Raw genomic sequence first — 22,722 nt, 5'->3', positions numbered from 1 at the left:
AAAATAATTCTGTTGTTGAGATAGCTAGAATACCAGACTAACTGAATTTTACTTAATAAGAAAGTTCCCATTCCAAAGCAGTCAGGTTAGGTGAGTGGTGTTTAAATGTCTGTGTTTTTTGCATGCTTTGGAAGAGCGTGTGAATTTGAAGATACTGAATTGCGTTCTGAGTTACTAAATTATTAAATTAGGCATCTTTAGCACTGTGTAGCTGTTTCAAAAAAATGGCCTTATTTATGCATTGTTGTTTGTGCTCAAAACTCAAAGTTCTAATGTTCCATTAGATTCTCATTCCTTCTTGACTGCTGTCTTGATATTTTTCTACATTGCTCCTCACCTGTATCTTCCCAGCTCTACATTCCTTTTGATAGTTATTGCCATTATTAGTCTATTTCTCTGCTTTAAGAAAATTTAATTTTAAATACATGGGTGGTAAATCACAGCATGTTAATTCAGATCTACTGTATAACTTTAGGACACATTTGAGTTTTTCTTCTTACAAAAGGTCCTGCAAGCCTTCTTTTGAGGCTCTGAAAAGATTCTCTAAATAAATAAATAAATAAAACAAAAAAAGAGAAAAAACTATTCATAAGGCTCAAGAAAATATTTATTTGTCTCAGGAAAGAGACACATGGGAACCCGAAAGACTTTAAATTTATGAAATATTTTTACAAGCTTGCAACTGATTTGTTTTCTTTGCTAATGGCATAAAGGGGAGAAAACACTGAAGCAGAAAGAAGGTAGACTTTCCTCACAGGACGACTAAACAGAAGTGTAAAGAGCTTTTAGAAATCATGCTTTTTGGCTTGTTTTCATAATATTGAGCATGTATTGTCTGTCTAGACTATTGTGATTTTTGTCTTCTTTAAAGATTGGAGTATGAATAAAAATAAAAGCAGTATTTTTATTGCACTCATGCTATGTGCCAGAACTACTCCAAATAGTGTATATGTATTATCACACTTGCTCCTACTATCAATACTGTGACATAGTTTCCGTTATTACCCCAATTTTATAAAGTTAGCATAACTTCTCCAAGGTCACAATAATGATGGTGGTGGTCTGTCTTACAGTCTAGTTTAGCTAATTAACTATTATAATATGGTGACTTTTGACTAACATTTTAATTAGTTGATTTCCCCAACTCTCTTGCAGGAAACACTTAAAAATAAATCTTATACATGTTGTTACCACACATGCTTATTAAACTCTAAAGCCTCATTCGCAGGCTAGTTAAATGATCTAGTTTGATTTTGGGTTCATTTAGAGGGATGCCACTTGGACTTGTTTGTGTTTGTGTATAACGATGGCCAGAGCAGTGAGATTCTGAACTGACTATAGTATCCCAGTGGTATATGGGACTCAATAAAGGCATTTAGGGTGAGAGTGTAGGGTTTTGATGGCCATTCAGGGCAGGACACTCGACGTTAGGATCACCAAAGGAAGGGAAATGAAACTGAGACTGTTGCATAAAACTGAAAACATAAAAGGATTCTCATTTATGAAAGGACTTTTAAAAAACTTTATTCACCAGCCCAGGGTAGCAATAAGGAAGCGTGTTTCTATTATGAGTGGAAAAAGAAAAAAAAAGAGTAAATTTAAACCCAACCCTATTTTGTGGGGAGACTATAGCTCCAAGTCAAAAAAAAAAATTGATATGAAACTGCTCTTGGGCTAGTGAAATCTCTGGACAACTAGAAGAGGGATGTGCAAAATTATTCTGTAGCAACAGTTGCACAACTGAAGGTCACAGGGACTCCCACAGAAACTAGTCTTTCTAAAGATCATCTCAGAATAAAAATGTACAATAGGATGCAGAAAATACTCACCATGAGTGAAACCAGTGAGATTAGACGTTCAGGAAAATTAGGGAATAAAAATATCAGATAAAGACTACAAACTAAGTATATGTTAAAATAATGATTACGGAATAAAAATCATAATAAAAACAGAACATGATAGATTTAAAAATACATATAGAATGTCTAAAAATAAAAAAAGGTATAAACAATTGATTAAAAATGGATACTCTGTAGGTAGGTAAAAAAACAATAAATTGAAATTTAAGGTAAAAATAGAAATTAGAAAATAGTAATTAGATCTGAGGATATACCCTGAAAGCAGCACAGAGGAGGAAGGAGAAAAAAATATGAGCTCTATGAAGCAATAGTACGGGTGGAATAAAATGGTCCAGAAAAAACATAACAGAATTTTAGAGAATAATGAGAGTGAGGGAAAATAAATATTAGAAGAGTTAATGACTGAGATGTATTTTTTTTTTTTTTTTTTTTTTTTTTGAGGTGGAGTCTCGCTCTGTCGCCCAGGCTGGAGTGCAGCAGCACGATCTCGGCTCACTGCAAGCTCCGCCTGCCGGGTTCACGCCATTCTCCTGCCTCAGCCTCCCGAGTAGCTGGGACTACAGGCGCCCGCTACCACACCCGGCTAATTTTTTCAATTTTTAGTAGAGACGAGGTTTCACCGTGTTGGCCAGGATGGTCTCCATCTCCTGAGCTCGTGATCCTCCCGCCTCGGCCTCCCAAAGTGCTGGGATTAGAGGCGTGAGCCACCGCGCCTGGCCATGACTGAGACTTATTTTATAAATAATCAGATTAAAGAAACAGAATGAGTTCCATGTACATTTTTTAGAAAAGAAAATATAGTAAAACCGAAGTTCAAGAAAGGCAAAAAAAAAAATTCTTTATGCAAACCATAGTAAGAAAGACATATTTCTTGTAACAGGCAACAATTAGATTGATAGCAGTCATTTTATTATAAAAATTGATGACAGAAGATAGTGCAGGTTAATATCTTCAGGGAAAATCATTGTTGATTTACAAATCTGTTTCTATATGCTCATTCAAAGTCTAGTCTACTATCGTTCAGTTCAGGGAAAATATAAATGATTGGGTATGTTTAAACATCATAGATTTTTGCAAAAAGACTATTAAGATATATTTATCTGTAAGAAGAAAATTTAATCCAGAAAGAGGGGTTAGGATTCTGAAAATAAAGAAGTTAACTGATAGTTATTGTGAGTAAACTATAACAAAAAATAATAATGATGATAATAATAATGACTGATTTGGTGGGGAATGTAACTACTATAGCAAGATAAAACTAAAATAGTATACAATAGGCTAAGTTCAGTGGCTCATGTCTGTAATCCCAGCAGTTTGGGAGGCCGAGGCAGGCGGATTACCTGGTCCGCCTGAGGTCAGGAGTTCGAGATCAGCCTGGCCAACGTAAAGAAACCCTGTCTCTACTAAAAATACAAAAATTAGCTGGGCGTGGTGGCAGGTGCCTGTAATCCCAGCTACTCGGGAGGCTGAGGCAGGAGAATCGCTTCAACCTGGGAAGCGGAGGTTGCAGTGAGCCGAGATTGCCATTGCACTCCAGCCTGGATGAAAAGAGTGAAACTCAGTCTCAAACAAACAAACAAACAAACAAACAAACAACAAAAGTATACAATAATAACATGACATTTTGCAGGTACTATAGAAGTGCTCTGTTGTACAAATGTATAAAAATTAACTTGAAAAGTTAGATCAAGTGAAAGAGATGAATCACCCTTCAAATATCAGTATTTACTATAAAGCATACATAATATAGTACTAGCACAGGTAAATAAAAATAGGATAATTGTTAAAAAGCCAAGAAACAATTATATGCGCATACATATTATCTAGATATATAACTCAGGGACATTAGAAGTCAGTAAGGAAAAGGAAAAGCATTATTATATATCAGCTAACTAAGTAAGCAAGTAAATAAATAAGTAAATAAATAAAACTGGCTGTACATATGGGAAAAATATAGATTCCTACCTTCCACCATAAATTACTATTTTTTAATTGTTATTTTAATATTTTATTTTATTTTATCACCTTTTAAGTTCTGGGGTACATGTGCAGGATGTGCAGGTTTGCTGCGCAGATCACCAACCCATCACCTAGATATAAGCCCAGCACCAATGAGCAGTTCTTCCTGATGCTCTCCCTTTCCCTGCCCATATCCGATAGGCCCCAATGTGTGTTGTTCACCCTGCCCCAACCATGTGTCCGTGTGTTCTCATCGTTCAGCTCCCACTTATAAGTGAGAACATGCAGTGTTGGGTTTTCTGTTCCTGCGTTAATTGGCTAATGATAAAGGCTTTCGGCTCCATTCATGTCCCTGAAAAGGACATGATCTTGTTCCTTTCACTGTAAATTAAAAAAAAAAAAAAAAAAAAGAAAACTCGGAGACTTATTGATGACAAGCAAAACATTTAAATTGCTTAGAAATAAAATATTTATAAACTTGGAATAGAGAAAAAAATTGATAAAAATATGAACATAAAAGAAAACACTGAAAAACTTCAATCCTTTTAATTTTTATGAATGATCTGTATGACAAAACATGAATAAAAGTAAGACAAGTCAGAGATCGGAAACAGATATATTCAAAACCCGTAATAAAAGATTAGTGTCCAGTATACATCAAGTACTTCACAAGTCAATAAGAAAAGTATAACCCTATTTAAAAATGGGCAAGGGGTATGAAGACAAGGAAGTTCAAATAACCAATAAATGTATGAAAACATCTTGTCTCACCAGTAATCAAGAAAATGCACATCAAGACTACAAAGAGTTAACATTATATATTATGTTTGGGAAACATGAATGTCTGATTACATTGTGTTATATAGGATACTGATCTCTCACAAACTACTAATATATACTACTCATTTAAATTACTAATAATGGCAATTGGAGAACAATTTGTAATGAATTAGCATTAAAGCTGGACATATTCTATGATCCACCAATTACATTTTGAAGGACTTGCTCTAAAGAAACTTATATGTTCTTAAAGAGAGAGCTACAAGAGTGTTTACTGAAAATTATTTTGAAATGAATTTGAGGAGGTAGGGTGGGGATTTTACCTATATTATGAAGAACTTATTTCTTAAAGAATCTGAATCAAATATGACAAAATATTAACATTTATTAAATCTGGATGGTAGGTAAATGTTACATTAGGTTCTTTACATTTCTGATGCCAAATAGGTTATGATTAAACATATGAAAGAAGAGGCACATTATATATTCAACTGTTGAAGAATTAGTTTTGATGATTTTAAGAGGAGAAAAAGATATAAGCTTTTTCATCTATAATTAGAGTTAGTGGGTTTATTATTTGGAATATTTTTTTCACACTTATCTACAACTGGCTATTTCTTCGGTGTAGAAATATATCCATCTGCAGCCGGGCCAGTTTGTAGCATTGACTGTGATATACATATAAATTCATAGTGACAATGTTTTCCTATTGTCCATAGTGATAAAACATGCAAAGAGATTTAGCTATTCCTTTGCTTTTTAATATACATTAGCACGAATTATTGCACTTTTTCCAGCTAATATTTATTAGTGAGTTTATGTCATATAAAAACCAAAAATCAGTAATTTTATACCTGAGCATCATACATTTGTAACAAGGCCATTCTTCACTGAAATTTCTTTTTTTTTTTTTTTTTTTATTATGCTTTAAGTTCTGGGATACATGTGCAGAATGCGCAAGTTTGTTAGATAGGTATACACGTGCCATGGTGGTTTGCTGCACCCATCAACCTGTCATCTGCATCAGGTATTTCTCCTAATGCTATCCCTCCCCTAGCCTCCCCCACCTACTGACAGGCCTCAGTGTGTGATGTTCCCCTCCCTGGGTCCATGCGTTCTCATTGCTCAACTCCCACTTATGAGTGAGAATATGCGGTATTTGGTTTTCTGTTCCTGTGTTACTTTGCTAAGAATGATGGTTTCCAGCTTCATCCATGTCCCTGCAAAGGACATGAATTCATCCTTTTTGTGGATGTATAGTATTCCATGGTGTATAAAGGACCCCTTCAAGGAGAACAACAAACCACTGCTCAAGGAAATAAGAGAGAACACAAACAAATGGAAAAACATTCCATGGTCATGGACAGGAAGAATCAATATCATGAAAATATCTAATTTATAGATTCAGTGCTATCCCCATCAAGCTACCATTGACTTTCTTCACAGAATCATAAAAAAAACTACTTTAAATTTCATATAGAATGAAAAAAGAGCCCGTATAGCCGAGAAAATCCTAACCAAAAAGAACAAAGCTGGAGGCATCACATTACCTGATTTCAAACTATACTACAAGACTACAGTAACCAAAGCAGCATGGTACTGGTACCAAAACAGATATATAGACCAATGGAACAGGACACAGGCCTCAGAAATAACACCACACATCTACAACCTTCTGATCTTTGACAAACCTGACAAAAACAAGCAATGGGGAAAGGATCCCCTATTTAATAAATGGTGTTGGGAAAACTGGCTAGCTATATACGGAAAACTGAAACTGGACCCCTTTCTTACACCTGAGATTTATTTATTGATACATATATGTCCCCAACTATGTAGGGCTCTTTGAGAAAAAGACTGTACTTTATTCATTTATAGGCCCTTAAGGTTTGACATGTAGTAATACTCAATACATTTTTGTGGAAAAGCACTGTTTACTTTTTCAGTCACACAAGTACTAATGAGAATATGTTATGTAGATGAGTCACATGATACATATATACTTAGAGCAAAATATAACTGTTTTAATCTTCCCCTTTCTACTACTTTGTACAGAAGTAACTAATATCAAGATCTTGGCATTCCTCTGAATTGAAGTTGAATATTATGTATATATTCTTTACCAAAATATTCTATGTAGTATATATATTCCACACTTGCTGTTTAATAATCAGCCAATCACTTTGAGAACCCAAGGCAGGAGGATCACTTGAGGCCAGGAGTTCAAGACCAGCCTGGGCAACATAGCAAGACCTCATCTCTAGAAAGATAAAAAATTTAAAAATTGGCCAAGCATGATGGTGCATACCTACTGTCCTACCTACCCTGGAGGCTGAGGGAGGAAGATTACTTGAGCCTAGGAGTTCAAGGCTGCAGTGAGCTATGATCATAACACTGCATTCCAGCCTGGGTGACAGAACAAGGTCCTGTCTCATAATAATAATAATAATAATAATAATTTACTAACATCAGACATTAGCCAAAGGACTATCAAATATACATATCAAATATGCAAACAAACCAATCAAAATCTTTGTACAATTAATTTTTTATGTTAACTTATTTACGTCTCAATAGGTTTGGTCTATATTCAGCACTGAAACTAAATAGCTTTTCAGGCCACCAGATATTAATTCCTTGGGTTGAATTTTGACTCTGTTTTTAAAAATAATTATCTCTGATATAAATAGATGATTTTTAAAAGAAAATCACTCATGTGCTAGGCAGAAAATGTATGATACTTAATGGCTTGATTTAAACATTGTATTTACCTTGAGAATTCAGAGGAAGCTCACATAGTGTGTGTGTTGAGGCATGAACCCAAAGCTGCTTAAATGGATTAATGTTGCATCTCAAACTCAGCTGCACTGGTAGGTTTCCATCATAGGAGAGGCTTTAAAAATAAAATTATAAAGGAAAAGGTCTGTCCAGGTACTGATTATATACAGATGGAAAATGTCTGAAAAATTTGTTTTACTTATACAGCAGAGCTGCAAATGTTATTTATCTCAATCAGCAGAGCAATGGTTAGAGACTAGTAGGATTAACTGTAGGAAGCTGCCACCTTTACAGCAGACACATCTGCCCACAGAGAGCCAGGCAAGATGGTTGTATAAATATGGCAATGACTTCATTCAGTTGACATTATATCCATCTTTCAAGCAACTTTTGCTACTGAAAATTTTATGGCTATTCTTCTATTGAGTCTTCCAGGCTTTCCCAGTTTGTGGATTTTTCTATTTTGTCATAGACGCATTTGACAAATATATTTTGAATATCTACAGTTTACTGAGCATTTTTATAACATGAGCATGAGTCCTAACTGCACTGTGTTTTCTACCTCCAACTGCCTATTTAAGAAACAATAGTTATTATTGTCATAAGTTAAATCTTAGCTGGCAGGGCCAATTTATTTTATAAGGATCTTGTTCTGTAAAAAAATTTATGAAGCCTCTTGGTCAGGTGTGTGAAAAAGGTCACTAAAGGTTCAACATAAAGGCAAAACCAATAAACAAACTGATCAAAAATCAAAGATCTCTCCAAGCCTTAGTTTTAGTGATCCACGAAGTTTTAACTCACGAAGAGAATGCAAAAATTATAGAAAGAGATAAAAAGTTATGATGTCAGTCCCATCAGAGTAAATTAACATCCTTTGATTCTCTCTATGATATCAGTGGTTTGAAAGTTCAAGGCATTTTGTCTCACCTCTTTATTGTCTGATTCTGTCTAAGGTGTGAAAAACAAAATTTTCTAATCATTAATTTAGGGACGATTGTTTATCCCCGTTCTTTTTATCTACTTTAGTTTTTTAGTTGAATACACTTTTAACTACAACATGGCTTGGACCAATTTGTGTGCAGAAATAATAAATACCTTTACATCACAGTAATATGAGGGTAAGCTATGGTCCTGCTGAGTAGCTCTTTGAAAACTAAGCAGCAGTTACCATGTATATTTATTCACTGGATTTCTGTGGCACTTTTCCTCCAAAGAGTACAGGGTATAATATGGAGAAATTTGTACAGGGGTTGCCTTAGATTGTCAAAAGGAAATTAAAGGAAAGGAGTGCTTGCAGGAGCATAGAGCAGAAGAAATAACTAATGGAAAAACCAAACCCTGGTTGGCAGCAAGGCATGTCAAAGGAGGTAGAAGAAGCTGGGCTACCCCAGGGATACCACTGTTGACTCTTTAGAACACTGAATCATTTCACCACAGCCTATGTATCTGGTGAGCACTCGAGATTTCTGTTCAGCATTATCTAAAGACCCACAATAATGATCATAGACTCACAGGGCAGGAAAGGAACCTAAAAATTATCTGCCCAATTCTCTTAATTTACAGATGAGGCACATCGAACCCAGAGAGAACAAACAAATAAATTAGAAGCAAAGTCAGGGTCAGAAACAAGATCATTCATTCCTTCAATAAACGTAGATTAAATGTGTTGTGCTAAACACTGTTCTAGGCACAAGAGTTACCTTAGTGAGTAACATGAACATGGGTTCTGACTACCAACGTCCAGTCTTACACTGTCTTGTTCTACCTCTAATTGCCTATGAGGGTATTCAACATCCTTTACAATATACTTTTTTGTTGTTGTTGTTGATGCCACAGATGAAACTCTCTTAAGGGACAGACCTCAAGTGACTTTGTTAAGAGAAGGAAGTTATTTTCCAAGAGTCTGCAGTTGTGTTGACATTCTTTGATTCTTCAGTGCTCATAGGGCGCTTCTGTCAGATCAGCTGGAAAACATTTACTATATTGAGTCTAGTTTGTGTGCCACTGGAAGGCAGGCTTTCCTTGCCATCATGAGCAGTTTATTTTTGTCCTCTGGTAGGACTGGTAAAGGGCTAAAACCTTATCTCTCATTGGAAGAAACAGTTGTCTCTTAGCACCGACCTTACCTTAGAAGTGCCTCACATAATAGTCTAAACTCTAATACGATAATGGAAGTAGTTAATGTTAGAATCAAATGTGAAAATTCTTCAAAGGAGCATGATTTAAAAGCTGCCATAAATCTACCTCCCCAAAGGTGATATTGCAGTCATCCACTGAACACTGGATGTCACTACAAGAAAACCTGGGTTTTTTTTTATTTTTTTTATTTTTAAAAGAGTAGTTTGCTCTTTTTAGTTTAACACTTGATTTAAACCCCTGTCCATCCTCCAGTACCTATGTCAAAAAATCGTCCTGTAATAGAGGCCTCAGTTCTTTTACAGGTACAACTAATGACTTCTAAAACTATGGACCTTCACTCAGGCATTTGGGAGGACACTTCATCCTGCTCACTTTGCCCTTGGTCCCAGGCCAGTCTCTGAAGAAATAAAGTGTTTACCTTGCAAGTTGTGGATAAGGCTGGCTGGTGGGCAGAGAAGTGATATTCCTTGGACCAAATGGAGCTGGGGAGGAGAAAAGAGAAGGATGCTTGTGTGCTTGTGTTTCCAGTCACCCTAACGGCCCTGATAGTCCTCTTAGTCCTCTTGGAGGATATGAGTGGGATTGGATTCCAGGGACACCTGTTTGTGCCTGCAGGGGCAGATTCATGGTGGTTCTGCCTCTCCCCTTGCCTGGCAGCTTTCTTCTCCATGCCTGGCAGTTCCTGTATTGGCTGATTTACCTGCGAGGCTGTATGTGGATCTGTCTTTATGTGGCCACTGCCGCCAGCACGTACTGTCAACATAGAGGGAAGCCAAAGCGAGGATTGTAACTGCCCAAGCCTAGAGCGGGAGGTGAGCTGCCTCCGGACTTCACTGCAGCTTCCCTTCCTCCTGACACACATGGAGTTTGGTGGCGACGGTGCCGGTGCCGAAGAACTGCAGACAAATACTTAGCCAACTGGATGCGTGTGAGCTGGCTACAAAGGCAGCGCCTGCCTCACCCGGACCTCCTGCTGGCAGGATGTAAATATACCTGCAGACTGGCCAAACAGGACTGCCTTTTCTCCCCCAACCCCTCCCTCCTCCCACCCTCTCCCTCAGCTAACCAGCATGAGAGGAACTGAGAAAGCAACAGCCTGCAAGTGACAGCTCCAGCCTAATTCTGTTCGTCTCTGAGCCGAGGTGGGAAGTTGATTGTGCGGCAGCTTCATTGTGAATTCCTTCCATTGGCATCGCTATGTTTGCCTCTATCTGGTATGCTAAGAAGCTGGGTCGCAGGTTCGTGCACAATGCCAGGAAGGCGAAATCAGAGAAGGTATGGAATGAGTGGGGTTGAAAATTACCTTTCCGTTTGCCAACTGCCTGCTCTGGACCATTGGTCTGAGTACACACGCAATCTTTATTTGCTTGGGGTGAGAACCTTCCTCTCACTGTGAATGTGGTCCGTGCCACTTTGAAAAGGGGTAACACTTAGAGCCTAGCTTGCTTGGGAGGGGAGCATTAAGGGTTAAGCAAGATCATTGGCTATTCAAAATGCATGGTGAAATCATCAATTGATAGAGTGTCTTCACAGAGACTTAAGATTCCTTTAAATTACATAGGATGAAAGCAATTGAGCAGCTGCAATTTTTTCTTGTTCAGAGAGCTCTCTAGTAAACTTGTTGCTATACTGCATTATTTTTATTATTGTGATCTTTGGTTCTGAAGTGGGCATTATAAATACCTGAGCCTTTCTCTATAGTACATGTGTTCCAGTGTGTGTCCTAGGAACATATATCTGGGACTCTCAGTAATGTGTACCAGACTCTACAGGGGTGCTTGGTGTCTTTTCACTAAGCCATCATTTCAGAAGTGTTCACAATGAGCAAGAATTATATTTATAATCAGGTAGTTGTGGCCATTTAAAGAATAGATTTGCATTTCTTGTATTCAGCATGACCAGTTATTTCCAGAGAATCTCTGTGTAGACTTACCTAATTAGTTATATTTCCCTGAGAAATTAAAATGGCCTGTAAGTCCTAAGGTATATCACATGCTTGGAGATAACAGAAGATGATAGCTTACCTCTCTAATTTCTCCAGTGCTTTCTGGGGCACTGTCCAAACTGTCATATTTAGGGAATCAATAGCCAATGTGATAGGCATTGGGGAAACTTCCAAAGGTAACAAAATCTTGTGAAACGGATTTTTCATATTCCTCTGAGGATATGATCTTCAGCCCAATCTCTTTACTGCTTTATGTAAACTCATGAGATTGACCCAGAGATGGCTCTCCTGGCCTGTGGCACAGTCCTTTCTCTCACCTAGAAAGATGCCTTCACTATAACTTGCTATTCATTCCTGCAGAGTGGAAATGATAAAATGAACAAGAATCCAGTGATGAACCAAGATATGATTTTTCTTTAGCTTTAGAAGAGAAAATATCACTGGAGTTCTGACTTTAGGGCCTCTTAGAATGTCCAGATCTGACAATTGTAGAACATGACTGACCTGTTATTTAATAACGCTTTTGGTGGAGGAGAGGGAGGGGAGGACTGGGGTAGAATTGGTCTCTTCTCCATTCTATATAGCCCAGATAAAAAGATTATAAGCCTAACTATTATGTATCAACTAGTATCATATATATTGAACAGTTGGCTTTTGAGGTTGTGTTTTGTTTTGACTTTCAAGTAATTTTGAAGGAAGGAGATTGTAAGTGGGTCTTTTATTGGAACAAATGTTTTAGAAAAGTCCTCTCTTCCTATAAAAATTATATGTTGTATGGATGAGAAAACTGTCAGAGACCACAAATGGCTCTGACAGCCACTGGGAGATAATGTCTTATGCCAAATTAGTATGCAAAGAAAGTTGAATCTCCCAGAAGCACTTATTTCAAGCCTCGGCCCAAATGTGGGAAATAGCAGCTCTATGAAATTCAGTGTATAGAACCTAAAAAGACATTGATACAGCAAAGTAATCTGAGCTTCTGCTTCTTAAGAAGCTAGTGAGGGGCTTTCAATCTGTCCCATCCATTTCTGTGATGGCTAATGTTTAAAACAAGCAAGAAGAAACCACGTTTGATTTTAAGGGTTCAAATTATTTAATCACCTTACTCAGAGAGTAAGACACATTTACATCAGGAAATCTACATTAGAGAACTGAAGGTTTGCTCTCTGAGTGATAAAGACCAAAGGAAAAATCAACTCTACTGCCTCTGTGCTAGCAAGAGAGCTAGGAGGAGTTAATTTTGAACATTAGGTCATGATAAGCAACATGAAATAACATCTTGGTATTTTTTAATGGAATTTGTATTCACAGAGTTCCTGAAATAAATTAAAAGGTGTGTTGCCTCAAAAAATGTAGGCACTCAGTCAATGCCTGGTGAATGGAAATAGTTCATTTATTTTGTATACCTAATTTTATAACATAGCTTATTTAAAACTATAATTTTAAATTAATTTTTTTTCTAGGGATTCAGTAGCTGAGAAGACAGTTAACAAATAAGACAACAAGATGAATTAATTTACATAAGGTATTCCTATAACATCAGAGATCACATAGTTGCAAAACAGTAGGGCATGTAAAGTGCTACTAACGATATGCTGTCGTGGTTTATCAACAAATGGAAGAAGATGTATAAAATAAGATTATTATTGAATTTTATTTAGAAAATGACGAGTATACTTAATTGTGAAAGATCATATTTTAGCATTTGGGGAGATATATCTTTACAATGGACAATGATTGTGATTTTTAGTAAATTTTGGGCTTTTTTTTTTTTTTTTTAGTAGGTAACAGTTTATGTCTTCCAACTCTAATAAAACAACCTGAACTCACTATAGCCCTTCACTTCTATTTTAACACTGAAAAGTATTTTCCTCAAGCTTGGGGTTAATTGAAAAGCTCTTAATAATTAGGAACGTGCAAGACTAAATGTCATCCTAAGCACTCAGTGTGACTTATTACTAGTTGTCTGGTGTACTGTTTTGCCTCAGCTAATGTCAATAGAACTCAGTAGCATCACAAAATGACCATCATAATGCTCACAACAATAATAATATTAATGATAATAATCTCCATACAGCTTATACATTAGCTTCTTCATACAAAAAATTTAATTATCACAACAGCCCTAATAAATAGAAATTATTTTTCCTGAATCCTAGAGAGAAGAGTAGCTAGCCCAAGGTCACAGGATTAGTGGTAAGTCTCAGTGTTGGGATTTGCACCAAGTCAGCCCAAGGTATTCCAAAACTGACTCCTCGTGTCTCTAGCGCTTTCTTCCTTCCACTCATCATTCTTATGGATCCACTAATCTGTCTTGTCTGAATAAGGTTACTCATCTTTTCTTATCTTGTCCCTCTCTTTTATATTAGAATTTCAAAGTGATAATGTTTACAGAATCAAAGTTACTGATTGTGTAACTCAACCTCTTTATTTCAGATAAGACTATACATAAACTATATTGAATAAACAGTTTTCTTTCATGTTGTTAAAGATTTTACATTCTTTGTCCTCTATCATTGGTTAAGTGTAGCAAACTTGTTTTGTCACCTATTATTCTTTTTTTTTTTTTTTTTGAGATGGAGTCTCACTGTAGCTCAGACTGGAGTACAGTGGCACAATCACTGCTTAAACTGCAGTCTCAACCTCCCCAGACTCAGGTGATCCTCCCACCTCAGCCTTCTGAGTAGCTGGGACCACATGCGTGTGTCACTATGCCCGGCTAATTTTTGTATTTTTTTGTAGAGATGAGGTTTCCCCATGTTCCCCAAAGTGGTCTCGAACTCCTGAGCTCAAGTGATCCACCCACCTTGGCCTCCCAAAGTGCTGGGATTACAGGCATGAGCCACCATGCTGGGACACCTATTATTCTATTTGAATAGCTTTTCATTGTCATATCATTATAACCTTAACATTGGCATTTGTACTCATTGCTTATTCCTATAGAATCCAAAAATGTCTTTAATCAAAAAGGACCTAAATGCTTGGCAACTGTACATGTGCTCTCTTTTTGAAAAAAGTCAAAGGTGTTAGGTGATTCACACTGACATTTTTCTAAATAAGCTACATAAGAGATTCTTTGTTATTCTTTCATTAAAAAGTTCATTTGTACCAACAAATTCTCTGAATAAAATTATTTTAAAAGTGATAATGTGAAATCCAGATTACCTGGCTGGGATAGATACCTCCATTCAAATAATTATTCCTTTCTTCTTTGTTTTGACCCTGTGTAAGTAATTCAGAAGTTAGTATCTTACTTGTATGCCTGTTGTCACGTTTCAGCTTAAATCGCTTAATTACGCAATCTCCAGACTGTCTTATTCTAAAAGGCCAGTTGAAGAATCTTTAAGATAAATCGAAAGTGCAATTTCTGGTTACGTAGTAATATACAAGAGTATTAAAATACCAAAACTTGTGAACTTTCACTTCCCCATCAGCAATACATTGCTTATTTCATTTGTTTTTGTTTTAATTTTTATATTTCTTTATCTTTTTAGTGCACGTTATGAAAAGTACTTTCATGATGCATTTAGGAAAGACTAGTATCAATATGCATAATCTAACAGACACACCTATAGATGAGCTTGGCAGTTTATAACCTACGAGTGATGTAACCGAACCCACATATCCTGACGTTAGGCCATATTCACCTTGGAAAACTTTTTTTGAATTTGTTTGACAGGGCCTCACTCTGTGGCCCAGACTGGAGTGCAGTGATGTGATCTCGGCTCACTGAAACCTCTGCCTCTTGGGTTCAAGCAATTCTTGTGCCTCAGCTTCCCGAGTAGCTGAGACTGCAGGCGTGTGCCACCACAGCTGGCTAATTTTTTGCTTTTTTAGTAGAGATGGGCTTTCACCATGTTGCCCAGGCTGGTCTCGAACTCCTGGGCTCAAGCAATCCATCTCAGCCTCCCATGGTGCTGGGATTATAGGCGTGAGCCCCCATGCCTGGCCCACCTTGGAAAACTTTTTAAAAACCAGCACTCTAGTTCTACTCTCCCCCTTGTCTAAACCAAACATATTAATTCAACAAAAACTAAAATGAAGGATAAACTAGTAATACATTTGCTGGCAGTAGGACCAAGGAAAGAGAATTATGTCCTGCTGATCTTAGTAGAATATAAAGAGCATCAGGTTTTGGGCAAGGACTTAGAGGGAGGGGATTAAATTAGCCTTGCTCTTTGCTATCCAGCCTGAAGTCAGTCATTTGGCTTCTCTGGCCTCAGTTTTCTCATCTGTCAAATAGAAGTAACATTTATGCTTCAGTAGATCTCCAATGTCCTCAAGATAGTGTTCAAACCATTAATATAATCTACAAAACCCACCATGACATGGCCTCTGCTTTCCTCTCTGTCATCGTACCTTGCCCCTCTTCTATCAGCACTTTAAATCCAGAATTCTGAACTACTTTCAAATACCTAAATGGCCCATCCTCTCTCTAGCTTCCAGGATTTTGCTTAATCTGTTTGGCTAGCCAGCTAATCACAGCCTGGCTATACCCATCACTAATTCCACTCTAGCCTTGGGTGACATCACCATCACTAGGAATCTTTTCTGGGCCTCTACAAGCCCAGGATGGATCTATCATCAGCTCCCACAGCAACTTGTGCATTAGTTGTAATTATCTTCATTTGTCTGCAATCTTCAGTAGATTTGAAATGAACGATTTCTCAGTCTTATTCAACATATTTCTAGGGTCTAAAAGAATGCCTGACACATAGTTGTCTTTCATATGCTATTTAATTGATTCGAGGTTGTCATCAATTTTGAGATGTATCATTATTTCATCTATTACTAAAACAAAGATTGCCAGTGAAACCATAACACATCATGAATTGCAAGATGCATCTTGATTTCACAAGTGTTAAAATGTGAAAAATATTTATTCTTAGAATTAATAATGTATGACATAATGGTGAAGAATGAATGAATTTACTTTGAGCATAAAATGAGTTAATATAAATAAAATGTTTAAAATATTATACTTGCTATCAAATTACTTTTATTTATCTGGTAATATTAATAATAGTTTTCATACAGAAGTATTATGCAGAACACTGAGATATATCATATATTTTGACTTGTGCCAATCAGACTCAACAAATATTATGTGTCCTATTCTGAATTTAGGAAGGTAAATGATAAAGGAAAAAAATGAAAATTAACATTATGAAATGAATTAAAAGATATAATCAAACTGGAACCATTTAGATTGCAGAAGAGAAAGCTCAAGAAGCCTTCCAGACTCCCACTATATATTTATATGTCTAAACAACAATGGTTAATATTTATTGAATTTGTTCTATGAGCTGAGAACTGTGAATATAAAGACCCAGTGAGATTATTACTACTAGTTTTTAGAGAGAAAACATATCACCAGTAGGTGACTATGATTAGAAACCCTGTATGATTCTAGACCTTGATCTCCTCGCTGGTAAATAATACTCTGCTTCTGTATGTTTGTGTATGCTACACATTGTGTGTATATATATGTTATATGTAATACATATTATACTATATTTATAAAATCATGTAGGTTTATGATGAGTTAGATACTAAGTTTATTTTTCCCATGAAAAATAAATTTTAAAAATTAAATGCAAAATCTGAAATTTATCTCAGGCATAAGAAGTGTCCTGATATTGAAGATTCACCAGTTCTCAGTGATCATTTTATTTCTATTTTTGCCTCATAGTAGATTGAAGAGTGGTCTGACCTGGAGAGAAGGATGAACAGATTGTCCTCTTAGATCCCTTTCTTAGAGGCTTGTGAGTCTCTCAAAGCTCCTCAGCTGTGAGCAGCAGCATGACTCAGCGCCAGTGTCTGCCTAGCTGTGGTGACAGAGAGGACAGGTGTTTGTCCATGCTGAACGCAGCCCTGCAGTTCTCCTCTGTCACCTGAAAGGTGAATCAAGCAGCAAAATGGACAGTAGCACCTGTTCCGAGGTCCCAGAACTGCTGCCCACCCTGGTAGAGCAAAAAGCACAACTTTTATAAGGTCAGGGAAAGTAGACAGAGAGTAAGGGCAGGATCAGAGAAATGGCCAAAGTGAAGGAAGGCAGGAGTAGGCTGGAGGGCAAGATAGTTGGTCACAAAACCACTGTAAAATTGTGACTAGTTGTAGGAATGACTGTTAAGCAGTTTACTGGGGCATTATTACATGCACTTTACATATACCATCCATTTAATTCTTACTACAGCCTTCTGAGGTATTCTTATTGACTGCATTTCCTTCTTTTTTTTTTTTTTTTTTTTTTTTTTTTTGAGATGGAGTCTCCCTCAGTTGCCAGGCTGGAGTGAAGTGGCACTATCTCGGCTCACTACAACCTCCTACTCCCTGGTTCAAGCAATTCTCCTCCCTCAGCCTCCTGAGTAGCTGGGATTACAGGCACCCGCCACCAAGCTCAGCTAATTTTTTTGTGTTTTTAGTAGGGATGGGGTTTCACCATGTTGGCCAGGATGGTCTCGATCTCCTGACCTTGTGATCTGCCTGCCTTGGACTCCCAAAGTACTGGGATTGCATGCGTGAGCCACTGTGCCTGGCTATTAGCTGCATTTCATAGATGAACTAAGGTATAAGATGTTACGGGATTTGCCATAGGTCACAAGCGGTGGAGCCAGCATTCAGGAACAGGTTTACTGAATCTAAAGCCTGTGACCCTAGCCCCAACTCATATTTTATGCTCTTCTTTAAACCTACCTTGAGTTGGATGGACCTCTGATATAGAGAAGAGATAAGCTGGAAATGAGACCTGACTTCTCAGTTATGGTCCTTCAGAAACCAGATATCCAGATAGCCTTGTTTAAGTCTAGGTTACAAAACTTTAATTGCATTTTTTTTCTTAATATAACTTTAGAATGATATTCCTCTACCTGATATTGTTGAATGATATTACATTGGAAAATGAAGATGAAAGGAGACATTCTCCCACACAGCAAGAATTTAAGCATGATTATCATTGTAAAGATAAATTTGATAATCAGATGATCTGCATGTCTTATTTGCACATGTATTGCAGGAATGAGGCTATTAGAGAAGCCATTCTGCTTTAAATAATGCCTCGTAGTATTTGCTTATATCTGAGGTAGTCTTATTTCCTCAAATATCTCATTAAATCTTTAATTATTAAACCATTATAAATTCTGTCCTATTTGGTCTGGACACCTAGCATCTATAAGGTCCTAAATGAACCCTGGTTGGATGATTCACTTGGATGGGACACTCTCAGCTGTATTCAGTATAGGAATTAAGACCAGATTAGAGGTCAGTAGGCCTGGGTGTTAACTGGCTCTGCCCCACAACCTGTGCCACCTTGGTTAATTGTCCAAGCTTTCCTGGGCCTGAGTTCATCTGCAAGCAGATTCCTTCCAACTCAAACATTCTTTGATTCTAATTCTGATTTTCTATAAGACTGCAGAATCCTTAAAGGGAAAGATTTGTACTCATTTGTCTTTGTATTCTCAGCATCTAGCAAAATGCCCAGCACTAGGTGAAACAGAACATTTATGCCAAATGACTATACACAAAAGGTCTGGAACTTCCTTGACCATTAGTAAGAAGAATATAATGGAGACTGTCCACTTTCAAAGTGAGAGCAGGATGAAAAATGCTCAGGGGCTCTTCTTTTTTAAATACCTTTTTTCTTTGAAGAAAGAGGAGTTATGAGGCATTTTATAGCATTGCATTTGAGGCTTTGGTTCTCTTCCTTTCTCACCTTCCATGCCACTAACACTGAAGTAAAACAAACAGTAACTAGCATAAAGCCAGAGTCTTCTTCAGCCACCAACAATGACATCAAACTAAAATTTTCCAGCTGCCTTATCCCACATGCCACATCATTACAAGCTTATAATTGAGGATGAAATGTTTATTGTTTGAAGACTCTCAATCTTAAAATTCCAGTTATTTAAAGAATCTCCATCCCACCTGCTACAGACTGAATTGTGACCTCCCCAAATTCATATGTTGAAGCTCTTGTCCCCAGTGTGACTGTATTTGGAGATAGGACTTCTAGGTGGTAATTAAGGTTAAATGAGGCCATAATGGTGGAGTCTTAATCTGATAGGCTTGGTGGAATTGTAAGAAGAGGAAGAGACAGATTTCTTCATCTTTGTCTCCACTATGTGAGGACACAGAGAAAAGGCAGCTATCTGCAAACCAGGGAAAGAGAGCTCACTGGAAACCATACTCTGATAGATCCTTGATCTTATACTTCCCAGTATCCAGAACTGTGATAAAATCAATTTCTTTTGTTTAAGCCACCTAATATCTGGCATATTGTTATGGCAGCCCAAGCTAAGATACCACCTCCCATCATTGTAGATATATATGATGATGTCTAATAAAGAGTGGTTTTTAGTGCCCAAGGCCAGCCTATCAACACCGAGTAGAAATAGTGTTCTTTTTTATTCAAAATATGTAAGCTCTGATAAACACATGGATTCAGCAGAGTTAACACCACTCAATGTTTTGAAGGAGCTATGAGAGGTTATTTAAAATGGTAATATATTTTTTAAAAAGGAGTAGAGGGTAAGGAGAATGAATGAAATGCTTTTGGAGGATAGCTTTGGTTGTCTTTATCGTTTTCTAACCTACCGAGGAGGCGAAATGAATGCAAACTATTCACCCAACAAACTTGATAAAACAAAAAATACATTTAACTCACAAAATACTTTTCTTCTCTTCCACACCTACTTGTTACTTTAGGTCACTCTGATTTACAAACAGAATTGATTGATTTTGCCTATCATACCATCCACTGTTCCTCACAAGCTAGTATTGGAGAAAGTTTCTACTATCAGAAGGGCTGGTAACTTTTCACCAGGGTTTGCAGCAAGAAATGACAAAACAAGTACTGTTAGACGTATTGAGGTCCGGGGTATTCCTGTGCTTGTTAGCAGTGCAGATCTATGTGATTTGACAGACGTTTTGGTGATTCCCTAGCATGAGAAGGGTAAAAATGTATTTTCTGTGGAAAGGAAAAAAAGTATATTGGGGTTAGGGGAGTTGAAGGAAAGACAGTGCTTGGGAAAGTTCAAGAAGAATGAGAAAAATAAGTTTTTTTCTTGTTCCTTTCCTATTTGGACATTAGCCTGGCATAGGACTGACTTTCCTATGTTTTTTTTTCCCCAAGATTCCTGTAAAAGTTCTTTGTCATCTTTGTTGACTTCTGTCCTTTACCCATTTTGTGAATCCTCTTATTGGCACACCACCCAAGAACAGTAAGGCAGTGAAAGACTGAAGACCTGGCTTCAAGACTGGTTGGGTGACCTTGAGCAAATGACTGCACCTCCTTGATTATTAGTGCTCTCATGTATTAAAAATGGTGATAACCACCTTTTCATGGGTTTTTGATTCAATTAAAACTGCATGTGAAGAATCTACCTATTGTAAAAACTTTTTCTTCCCTACCTCCTTTCTTTCCTCCCTCCCTCTCTTCTTTCTTTCCTTCATTCCTTTTTTCCTTTCTTCCTTCCTACCATTCATTTAAGTATTCTGCCTAGTTCTAGAAAGAATGAAAGATAGTTCTGCTTTACCTCTTCACCAATGATGCCTCTTACTCTGCTATCCCCCTGGGCTTCAGAATGAACTTTCTCTGTCACCCTGGTTTTATAAAATGAGGAGGTGTGTAATTATATCTCTGTCTCTGGCTAGAGGCAGAAAATGACTAAGAAGAACATCTTTCTTTAACTAGTTGGAATTGTTAGTATAATGACTCTGAGAGAGTTCTAGGTTTTTATTTCCTTTTAAATAATTTTCTAGATCCTCCTTATAAAATATTGTCCCCTTGCTCCCAGCCTTTCCCATACATTCTCTCTTTCAAAATATACTACCCAACTTTTAAGAGAGGGATTCCCTGTTTTGTGAGTGCCAATTAAGACATATCACTTCTCCTTTGAAAGGAAGTATTATGTGCTGAATGACTCAAGATGCTTATCTTCCAGCTGATAAATGTATCACTTGACGTTTGTTGCTTTATTTCAAGTCTTGGGAAAAAAGAGAAAAGAGTCCCATGTAATGTTACATTGAAGTTCAAAACTAGAAAGGACCTTCCTTTCATAGATAATAGTAACATTAATGAACATTTATTGTGTCTTTACTATGGGCCAGTCACTACTCTGTGATTTTACATGTTCTAATTTAGCAATCTTCACAATGGCCCTATATGCAAAGTACTATTATATCCACATTTTATATAGATGAGGCAAAGGGAGGTCAATTAATATGTCCAAAGATGCACAGTTACCATGTCCTAATGCCAGGATTTCAACCCAAGCTATCTGGACCTGAGTCCAAATTCTTAACCATGATGCTACAGTAACTTCTCATGCCTTTCAAATGAGTAAGCTGAGTCCCCAGGTAATATAAGGTTTGGGAATGTTTTTTGTCCAATATCTCCCCAATATTGATGGCCAAGTTTTAGGGATTTGAACGTAGATATTCGCAATTCCAAACTTCGGCCTCATTGGCTTCATGCACCACTAAGATGTGTGCTCCTACATGTATTTCTCATGATCAAATATTAAGGAGTTTCAAGCACTACCATTAATGTCTTTGGTAAACAGTACCTGATAAGTTCCTCTTTCATTTAACCAAAAGTATTATTGGTTATATTCATATTTTTGAGCGGTGGTATTGATAATCTTTCATGAAATTTTCAGTTATGTAATTGTTGTGACTTTACCATGACTTCAGTGCCCTGCTTCCATTAAAAAAAAAGAAAAAAAAAAGAAAAAAACAACAACAACAAAGAAAAGTCACCCAACAGGATGGCATTTGGAAAACAATTCCACACCAGTGGTTGCATTAATTGCTAATTTGAATGTTCCTGCTGTGAATTGAATGGAGTCACTTTGGATCTATTTCTTAGAAATAACCATTTTTATTACCTCTGCTCTAGGATGCACAGTTTTGAGATCTTCAGAGGCAAATATCTTCACTAACCACTTTCTCTTTTCCATTTTCTTTCCATAAGTAATCCTTTTCATTGTTATGACTATTTTTAATGTTCTCAGATTTAATTTATGAAGGATAGGGGATGTTGTAGGATGATTTTGTCTCTTGTTATCTCAGCATATAGCATTCTGTTAACTTCCCAAGTATAACATTTTGAATATCATGTTTAATTCAAATATCCATTATTTTATTAAAGTTGATTTTTTTCTTTATGTATATGTAGAATTTACAAAGGCTTTATGAAAATGGCTTTTGTAATACACAAGTAAGAATTTCCTTTAGCATTAGTCATTTCTTTAGTGAGTGTTT

General features: G+C 36.9%; 1 protein-coding gene across 13 annotated transcripts in view; it reads left to right on the top strand.

Annotated features, from left to right (window-relative positions):
- Window positions 1–22,722, top strand: part of DLG2 (discs large MAGUK scaffold protein 2) — a 2,210,459-nt gene that overhangs the window by 1,203,029 nt on the left and 984,708 nt on the right. The window contains exon 1 of one of the 13 annotated variants that reach the window (XM_032167977.2): window positions 10,110–10,790. The exons of 11 other annotated variants lie outside the window; for them this stretch is intronic. In XM_032167977.2, coding sequence (XP_032023868.1) covers window positions 10,713–10,790 — 78 coding nt within the window. In that variant the 5' untranslated portion in view covers window positions 10,110–10,712. Of the gene's footprint in view, window positions 1–10,109; window positions 10,791–22,722 lie in introns of those variants that run through there. One more of the 13 variants, XM_032761690.2, reaches the window with a different exon arrangement.

This window comes from Hylobates moloch, unplaced genomic scaffold (assembly GCF_009828535.3).
Source record: "Hylobates moloch isolate HMO894 unplaced genomic scaffold, HMol_V3 SCAFFOLD_11, whole genome shotgun sequence".
Classification (NCBI taxonomy): Eukaryota; Metazoa; Chordata; class Mammalia; order Primates; family Hylobatidae; genus Hylobates; species Hylobates moloch.
Note: the sequence above shows the minus strand (reverse complement) of the source record. Positions and strands in the feature narration are given on the sequence as shown.